Here is a 10,115-nt window from a genome sequence, read left to right as displayed (position 1 = left end):
ATATTTATAGATATTTCGTATAGTTGGTGTTGGATGTAAATAAAAAAAATATTTGAACATGATTCAACTTAACTTAATGTCTTCAATAACTGATAACTGAACTCATCCAAAAAAAGACAAAACTAGGTACTAAACTTTTAGTTTTTAAAATAATTTATAGTTCAAATTTTAAAATATATTGAATAAATTTAATACGTTGGAACTAAATATCAACTAGGCATTAACTTATTTTACCATATTTTAGACTTCTCGGCTAATTTGAGAAAATGATATGCAGTTTAAAATATAGTTGTGCAGTGCTAGTTAAGCATATCTAGTAATCTATTCAAATTTACCCAAAAGTTCCCATTGTTTTTGTTGGATCCATGAAAGATCATGTCTATGAATTTCAAGATCTCTCAAACTTCTTTTATTTTCCTTAAATTCCCTCCACTTTGTCTTATTCTCTTCCTTTGCAGGTCCCCAATGTTCATTAATTGTAAACAAATAGGAAAAGAACTTTTTGATTCCTTTATCTTGGAATATTCCAAAGTAATCAAAGCACATAGCAAAAAGGATTTGCGAAAATCCGAATGTCAGCAATCCATATCCGAATATCAAGGCAACATTTGGATATTGAAGATTGTTTCCATATGTTGGATTTTTAAATGTAAACAGCATGTGGAGATTGATAGTGATTAAGAATGCAGGCATAATGACACCCCAGCATATTCTCCAATAAGATGAAAGCTTTCGACCAAGTGTATACTCAATGTCCCAACAGAGTTCTTGGAAGCCGTACAGCCAAACACATCCAACAAGTTCAAGGGTAGCCAATGTAAAGACCAATAAGTTACCTGGTACGAATAAAGGAAGGCTTAGTAAAACTCGGAAGGCACAAGGCATAGGAATGTACGAAAATCCGGACCCAGGCCAGTTCCATGCCAGATTGGATGTAATCCGAGATCAGACCACAGTCAAGTCAGCTTGGATTCGAATTTTTGGACATTTCTTTGCCCGGGGAACTAAAATTTACCAAAATAACTAAAATTTACCTTCAAAATGATCAATAAGTCCAAGAATAGCCATTCCACCTTCTGTTACGTAAACTAATCCAACCAAAAATCCAAGAAGACTGCCAACTCCAGCAATAAACCAATATTTAAGTTTCGGGAATGCATCTTTGATATTCGTTGACACATTGCTTAGTAATCCAACTGTTGATCCGACTCCAAGAATGAACAGCATTCCGAAAAAGATGACGGCCATGATCTAATGATGGAATGAAAGTTTGAGGGTTAGTATATGTCGGGATTGTCTTCAAAGTTGATCTATGTCTTTATGGAGTTTGTTTCTCGGTGTGCACTCACTCTTAGTCCTAATCCCAAGTAGGGACCAGAGTCCGAGCCCGACGATTTTGTATGCAGTCGAGTCTACTTTTCCATACAAAATCCGAGTCGACTTCGAGCTTTGGTACCTACTCTACACCAGGGTACCCTTTTCCTTGGATATATTCCAACCCAAGGTATACAAACCCCTAATATATACTTAATGTGGTATGAACCCACATTAGAAGCAAGACTAGGAGTATGAGTAAGTGACTACCGAGAAACGAACCCTCTTGTCGCATACCCAACCCTACCACCTTACCTGAGCAAAGTAATACTTATTAGATATCGATGCAGCGATCTTTGCAATTGCCTCTGGATATGAAATAAATGAAACTCCAATATGATTGTCAGTAAGTTTTGCAAAGTTTGTTTCGTTTGTATTATGCGCAAGATTTCCAAGAACAGCAAATATAGCCGTTCCACCAAGAATGCTAGTGAATGTGTCTGTCAGACTGATAATTGCTGCATCACTGTAAATTAATTAAAGATTATTAGTTTTGACATAAAAGTTGATAGTTTTAGATTGAATGGAAGTGGGGAATTTGTATTGAGTCATAGTGGAAGTTATTGACGTAATGACGTGAGCATTTTGGGAATCCAGCCTATATAATGAGTGAGAGGTCGGTCTCTGGTGGGATTCGAACCCACGGTACTCAAAATAGAGTGATTCAGATTCCCAATCTGTTGCCTATTCACTCAGTCACAGACTCCTAACTCTCATTCTGACATATTCGCCTATATATGACTCAATACCCAGATATCCCACTCTACTCAGACACCACATGACTATAACTTACCGGTAAATATTATGATCAAACTTATTATAGCTTGAAAACATCAAAATGCATCCCATACCGATAGTCAATGAATAGAAGCACTGTGTACAGGCTTCATACCAAACATGAAGATCCCAAAGTTTTTCAAATTTAGGTTCAAATAGATACTTGATTCCATCAAAAGCTCCTGGTAGATTGCAAACAAATATCAAAATGGATATAAGGACAACATAAGGTGTTATGGCAAAAATGTAAGACAGTTTGCCGGATGTCTTAATGCCTTTAACAATTGAAAAATAGACACAAATCCAGGAGATGAAAAGACACATTGTTAGGTACGGATTGAGCTGTCCAATTCCATCAGAAATGTCAGCCTTTTGCGATGTTATATTTCTAAAGAATAGCTCAGCACTTGACTTAACACCAGACTCATTAAAAGGATTTCCAATAAATGATGCACTATAACATGGTGATGGAAGGTTGTAGCATGTTGCCCATGGTAATTCAGGAACGGTGAATGAGTTCAAGAAGTATGCCAGTGTAAGACCGATCAGGGATGTGTAGTAGGTTGAGATTATAGCACTAATGAACTGTTGACCCCATCCGATACCTGCATGTGAATAGAAATGGAGATAATTAGGTATTGTTAAGGTAAATACTGCTGGAAATGGATTCCTGTAATGGCCTATCAATGGTGTATCATGTATGGATTGCCGTACAAATTAGGCGTTTTGTCTTATAAAATCGAGTAACCTCGGATAGCTCAGTCGTAGGAGCATTCGAACTTAAATCGTTGGACGTGGGTTCGAATCCCACTCCTTAATCCGTTATTCAAAATTATGCTTTTTCTGTTGGATCATTGAAGGAACTCACCTTTCATAATTGGAAATATCTGCACAGCTTTAACGGCTCCTTTTGAATTGAATTGTCCCAAAAACATTTCCAATAAGTAATAAAAATATGTAAAAAAAAGTTTTTTAAAAATACGCTTTTATTTAGGTGCAATGAAAAGTAGAAAATAATATTTAGATTCCAGTCTCAAATTTAAAAGAGACAAATTTTTAAAATTCGACAAAGAAAATTATAATAAAAGCGTGGGCTTTGATGAATGGTTTCTGTAGATTCGCCCACGCTTTTATTATAATTTTCTTTGTCGAATTTCCAAAATTTGTATCTTTTAAATTTGAGACTGGAATTTAAATATTATTTTCTACTTTTCATTGCACCTAAATAAAAGCGTATCTTTAAAAAACTTTTTTTTACATATTTTTATTTTTTACTTTTTAGTTTTCTCTATCAAAAATTGTTAGTATCCGAATTGTTAATACTGAAGACTAAAAATCACTTTTAAAAGTCAATTTAAATTTTAATTCGAAATGAATTTGTTCCTAAATAGACCAGAGTACACAATTTTTAAAAAATTTCGATTTTGTATACGATGAAGATAAATTCATACTTTAAAACAGGTCAAAAATTAGGGTTTGTTATTATAAAATCGTCAACTTTCAATTTTTTCCTAAAATTCTTTTTGGTTTTTATTGCGAATGCTTATTAAAAGATTTTGTTCAAATTTCAGATCAATCGGATAAAAAATGTGGTCAATATGTCGAAAATTCCTTTAATTTTGAGTAAAAAAACTAGTTTTTTGGCCCTAACTACTATGAAATTTTAAAATTTTGCAAAATTCTTTTTACTATAATACAGAGTAATCTAAGATATACTTTCATGCCAAATTTCAGCTCTCCAGCTTCCATGAAAGTAGAAATATATCAAGAAATCGTAGATTTTGGCCTTAAAAAACTAGTTTTTTGGCCCTAACTTTAGCAAAATTTAATTTTTTTCAAAAATCTTATCAATGTGTTCTATATTAGCCTATAATACACCACTATTCCAAATTTCAGCCTTTGAAGTTAAGTAGAAGTGGTCGAAGTAGGTACTTGAAAATTTGAAAGTCTTAAACAGAGCAACCTAAATAAAAGCGTATAAAAAGGCTTTCCAATCAGGAACAGTACGATGAGCTAAATAAATATTCAAATTTATCAAATTTTATTATTTTTAAGCAGACCTTGAAGTCGATTCAGATTTTATATGGAGTCGAGTCTACTTGAGTTGACTTTTACATACAAAATTCGAATCAACATCAAGCTCAGCTTTTGAACCATTTCCTATTCTTCTTACATATGGCAGTAAAAAGGCAGCTCCACCATTTTTATAGCAAGTATATGGGAATCTCCATAGATTTCCTAATCCAACAGACAGGGATATACAACTAAGTAGAAACTCAAGTCCACGTGCCCATTGATCTCTTTCTTTTGGGGTCTGTTGGTTCTCGATATCCATTTTTTGGAATGTGTTCCTTCTAGAATCGACTAAACCCTGTGAATTTTATGAAAAAAATTGTTTAAAAAATATGCTTTTTTGGTAGAAGTATTTAGGGTTTGCCAAAAAACTGTAGGCCTGTTCTAAATGCGCATTAAGATGCACATACGGATTAACAGTTTTTTTTGCATTTGAGTAGCACAGCACATCTAATTCTTGGCAATTGTTCTTACATTTTCTTCTGATTCGACACCTGTAGTCATGTTGATCTGAAATGGAAAAAAGTTGAATTTTTGATAAATTTATTTCTAAAATTTTAGGAATTAGTCAAGTGAAATCAAGATTTTTCTGTAGAAATCTACAGAGTAATTCATAGGGCAAGCTTAATAATTCTTAAATTCCTTGGTCAGCGTTTTCGAGATCCAACTAGCTTGGAATTGTCTCGATCTCGAGAATTTATAAAGGTTTAGATCATTGATCACGAATTCGTTAATTAGCATTAAGTTTCTCGATGTCTCGCAAATTCTCGAAAAATCCTGAGAGTGACTTCGGGGATTCTGGATTGGATGTATTGAAAAGGATGCTAAAGTCCTTAACATTCCGAACTGATCTCGAAGGATAGAGCCTTTAAACGTTTTCTCCGCGCAGCAATGGGACGTCACGTTCGATCCAGCTAAGATAGTAAGTGAGGAATTAAGTTGACACCGGGAAGCCAAAGTCTCGGCAATATGGAACCCTTACTATTGATGAGAATCCCTATGTTTTAATTCCTGTGATGATTACTCTCCCACATTAAAAGCTCTCCAAGAGACAGCTGTTAAGATCTAATACAGAATCTTATCTCATAAATTATTAATTTAATTTACTTGTTTTATTTACTTTAGATATTTTTGCATTATGCAAATTCTATTGTCAATGCAGTCATTTGATACACTGATTTATTAAAGTTTACTGTGTCAGTTCTAGGAACCCATTCGTAAATTTACAGCTAGTTTCATCTTGATTGTTTGTCATTTTTACAGTCGTAAATTAAGCAATCAAATGAAAAATTAAAAGGAAATTTCGATTTAATTGATTGGTTTGTGACAAAAAATTGAAAAAATTGTTAATTAAAGAAAAGAGCGACAGAATAAATATAGGTTAAAGTGTGAATGCACAGTTTTGCATCACGTGTCGGTTGATGTTTTTAAATGCGCAAAAAGCATTTCTATCGATTTTTTTTTCAACTGAATAGCCACAAGTAGATGCACTTCTGAGTAAATGTAAATACAATTATATCCAGTAAATTCCCTTAAAGTTGCATAATTTTTGAGTATTTACTTGAATAGTTTAAATAAGGTTAATCTATTTGAAGATCGGCATCAGGCCGGAGTGACTCTGCCTCTTATCAGATAACCATCCCAGAGCTAAATCGGCCTGATGCCGGATTTTGAATCAATTAACTTTTTTGTCAAGCGATCGAAAAGAAGACCGAAGAATTCATGGATTGGATGTGTTGAAAAAGATGCTAGAGTCCTAGATATCTCGAACTGGATAGAGCTGTCTTTCGACATTTCCTACGCGCGGCAATGGACCCTCGTTCGCCCCAGTCAAAGAACAGTCAAAGAATTAAGTAAGTTAATACCTTTTTGTGCTTTTCGGATTAGAATACCTGAACTATTTGGAATTTTCAACTTGCATTTTTGCGGACGCAATCTTTCACTTTCTCTTGACATCACATAAGGCAAGCTTGTTATTCACTCAGTGTTCAGTAGTTGTTCATATAAAATAACAACTTGACTTATTCGTAGGGGAATTTATAAATGTTTTGATAAAAATTTGAAATAAAGCATGTAGGAAATAACTATCATTCTGTTAACTGCACGTTTCTGAACGACAACTGAATTTGAACAGAGTTGAGTCTACTCGAGTCAACTTCTCCTTTCAAAATCCTAGTCAACTTGAGTCTACTCGAAATGAAAAAGTCTCCGCCAAAATTGACCAAACAGTCTATCAATCAGCAACAAATAGGCGCCCTTAAGAATCAACAATTCAGAAACGTAGTCATAGGGTGAAGGAGGCTTTTGTTGGTTTGAGCCCCTAACTTTTTTCCAAACTCAATAGCTCCCCACATGAAAAACTGTGCTTTACACCAGAATTGGTAGGACTCCAATGTGGAGGCGCCTCCACTCGAGTCCAGACTCCAAAAGAAAGTGGAGTCGGACTCCATGAAGTCTCAACTCTGCTTTACACTTAAATCACTTTTCAGACATAATACTTCTTCCTTATTCCTGCCCTTTAAATTAACCGTGTCTTGCTCGTGTAATAAATTAAAGTCATCCAGCAAGAAAAACTTTCATTTTCTCTTTTATTTACTTTTTGGTGGAAAATTTTCCATGACGCCAAAACTTATTAATCAACATCTATAGAAATTCTAGTAAATGTCACGAAAACATCATTTTTTGCTGTTAAACTAAATGTTATACATTTGTGAAATTTGATCTTGTTTTGATTTAAAATAATTGGAATCAAATTTAATTTTTTGTGGATATAAATTTTTATTTGGAGAAATTTTAAAAAAAGTATCGAATTTCAGCAATACTTTATGGAATATTTTCGTATTATTGTTGATGCAATATTGAAAAGGTATTTCACCATCATTGTCATTACTGACTGGAAAAAATGCTATGACGTTGTTCAGTTATTATTTAACGCGGAAAAGTGACTTTTGACCCCAAAATTCTGGAGAAGAGGGACAAACCCTCCAGATTAACACCCATTAATCCCCCTTACCTTTAAGAACGTTACAAAATAGTTAAACGGTTCCTATTTAAAAACATCTATTTAAGTATTAATTCTATTTATAAAATCCCGTAATTTGTTCTACCTAATTCGTATTAATTTAGTGTGAATTTCTAATGATTAATTCTCATTCTTAAAAAGTATTACACTTGATTTATATTGTTAGTCTAGACTAGTGTTGTTCAAACTGTGTGCCTCGATACTAGTGTGTCCGACGATATTTGAAAATTCCACATGCCACGATTTTGGTTGTAGCTTCCCACCAATGTGTATCGAGGTACACAGTTTGAACAACACTGGTCTACACTAAGTTTAAGCTTATTAATTCTTTATTTAGATTTTAAACTAATTTAAACTAAAACTGTCACTAAGCTTCTTGATTTTTAAGTATTTTTGGATGACATAATGACAAGTATGAATTTGAATTCTTTAGTTTCGCATTTTTGGTCTAGACCAGTGGTGGGCAATCTTTTATTTTTCGTGACACATCTTGGTGGTAAACTAATGACAGAAACCGTACACAAGGCATACGATTCATGGCATTTTTAATAATTTTTGATGACACACATGTGCCGCGATACACAGGTTGCCCATCACTGGTCAACTTCTATGCCAATGTCTAGACCAGACACTTGAAAACATATGATTTTTCTTCTTAGAAATTAAGATTTCTTCGGATTCTTTGATCTTTTCAGACTAAACCAGAGCTCGAATTCGAATCGAATATTGTATTGTGTCGAGTTGACTTTTTCATACAAATTCGATTCGAATTTTTGTCGAATCGGAGCTTTGGACAAAAAACACTAATTACACTTTACATCCAATTTCATAATTTTCCACCTTTTTAATTTATCTTTTGACACAGCGCCAACCTGTTGAATTTCACTTGACAACTCTAATTTTTATCATGACTAAATTTCACTTTATTCAACCACAATTCATACCTTAATAATTATTTTTCAACCAAAATATATCAGCTTTAATAGAAAATTTTCATAAATTTCAATATTTTTCCGGAGAACTTTTCTATTCAACTATTCCTTTTGGCGATCACAATGCAACTGAATGTGAAAATTGAAAATGTACATAAAATCGCAGCGTTTATTTTATATTAATACACAACTACTAATGCTTTACTTAGGACTTTTTTTAGTGACATCATAGCGACTGAAATTTTATTTTGTTTTAATGAATGAAAGTATTAGAAAAAATTGAATAAGGAAATGCCAAATAGCATCTATAGGTCATCTTTTGATTGTAAAATTACTTTATTTAAAACATAAAATTTCCGGCAGTTAATGATGGTGAAATTTAGCTAGAGTTGTGATTCACATGTGTAAAATCAGTGAAAGCCCGCTGAATATCGGCTACCGGAGGCTGCCTATGCAGTTTGCACTCTTCTCCTTTGGACCCTTCCATAAGTCATCACTTTCCGTCGGTTGCAATTCCTCAAGCTATCACCTTCTGACATCCACCAATAGATGATGATACCTTCTGTAGATTTTGGTCTACCATAGGGTTTCCATAATTCCCGTTACCGTTAAATTTCGGGAATCGGAAAAGGGAACGGGAACGGAAATGACCTTTGGGAACGGGAATATTCCCGGGGTAATTTTTTACTACAAATTTTTGAAACCATAGTCTACCACGATTGGTGTCTAATATTGTTTTTTCACAATAATACCAGATCTGAATGACATTAGTGAACTCACGAAGGTACATACCCGGCTCATGACATACTCGTGTTTTTAAAATGTGTAAATCTTCCAAGTGGTTAGTATAAAGCGTAGGTCTAAAGGGTTTGGTACAATAGATTATTAATCGTAATGCTTCCCGCTTATCAAGATAGTATCGTATTTGGAATTGAAAACTGGCAAGCGGCAGCCAGCGATAGATCTAGTTTTAGGTGACATCTGAGAGAAGTCATGGATCACAATTGATGTTTACGGCCAGCAAAGTAAGGAAACAGGCTTCCAGCTCATACGACTAGGTCTTTGAACATTCTATACATGTATATACCCAGCTTTAAGCTAAAATGTATTGACCAACTACCCAAAAATTGTCATAATTCCTTCTGAATTTTATTAGGTATACACAAAAATATTTTCCTTAAGCACAATTTCACCATTCAGCAAATTTTTTTACATTTACCCTTTGAAAATTCTTCCAAGAAAGGACAAGAAAAGTAAAGGAACTAGAAACACCTGTTGAATTTTTCACAATGTAATTTTCAAAGAAACTTTCTTATAAACACAAAAACATTTTCAAAGGTGAATGATTTTACCGAAAAAATGACCTAAAATTTTCATTCCATTCTTCTTAATCCTCAATACACTACCCTCGAGTGAAAAAGGAATTTTGCAGCACATAAAAGGGAAATGTTTTATCATTTTTTGTTTTCTTGTTCTCTCTGATGATGATGAGCTGGAAAATTTTCACATCATTAAGCATTTGAAATTTCCAATCTCATAATTCTTTTTGGGCTTTAAGCTTTAAGAATTGTAGTAAATTGTCTTAGATGATAATTGATTGATAATCCAGTAAATTTCTGCGTTTCATCTCCGTTGTTTTATCTATCAATCTTGTTTTGGGGAATGTTTGGTTAGTGCGTCTATAGGGAAGAGCAATGTCCGCAGAGTTGTTGACGTATCCAGGGGGAGTTGACAAGGGGAAATGAAGTTGAACAAGGGGGAATGAGGTTGACAAGGAGAATGGGGGTTAACAGGCGTAAATCAGGTTGAACAGGAGAAATGAAATTCGACGAGCGGAATAGGGGTTGACATGGGGAATGAGAGCTGACAAGGGGAAACGGAAGTTATCAAGGAAAATCGGGGTTGACTGGGGGAATGGGGATTGACAGGGGGAAATG

The 10,115-nt window shown here is 34.1% G+C and overlaps 1 protein-coding gene across 1 annotated transcript; it reads right to left on the bottom strand.

Moving 5' to 3' along the window:
* Positions 1 to 321: 321 nt before the first annotated feature.
* LOC139091197 (sodium-dependent nutrient amino acid transporter 1-like) lies at positions 322 to 4,731 on the bottom strand. The gene is made up of 8 exons (XM_070641139.1): positions 4,699 to 4,731; positions 4,325 to 4,522; positions 4,133 to 4,164; positions 3,020 to 3,099; positions 2,168 to 2,756; positions 1,630 to 1,840; positions 1,035 to 1,251; positions 322 to 836 (listed from the first exon to the last, which is right to left on the bottom strand). The coding sequence occupies exons 1-8, from the start codon at positions 4,726 to 4,728 to the stop codon at positions 322 to 324; spliced, it is 1,872 nt and encodes a 623-aa protein (XP_070497240.1). The 5' UTR covers positions 4,729 to 4,731.
* Positions 4,732 to 10,115: the final 5,384 nt, after the last annotated feature.

The sequence above is a fragment of the Chironomus tepperi genome, unplaced genomic scaffold, assembly GCF_022539635.2.
Source record: "Chironomus tepperi strain 1889 unplaced genomic scaffold, CSIRO-AGI_Ctep_v1 contig_240, whole genome shotgun sequence".
Classification (NCBI taxonomy): Eukaryota; Metazoa; Arthropoda; class Insecta; order Diptera; family Chironomidae; genus Chironomus; species Chironomus tepperi.
This window is presented reverse-complemented; position numbering and strand designations above follow the sequence as displayed.

Bases quoted from the DNA above. Each gene is read 5' to 3' on its own strand.
- LOC139091197 (XM_070641139.1), bottom strand. From the start codon at position 4,728: ATGACTACAGGTGTCGAATCAGAAGAAAAT. The intron at 2,757-3,019 runs GTGAGTTCCTTC...ATTCACATGCAG, and splicing joins GATATTTCCAATTATGAAAG to GTATCGGATGGGGTCAACAG. The intron at 1,841-2,167 runs GTAAGTTATAGT...ATTAATTTACAG, and splicing joins TTTGATCATAATATTTACCG to TGATGCAGCAATTATCAGTC.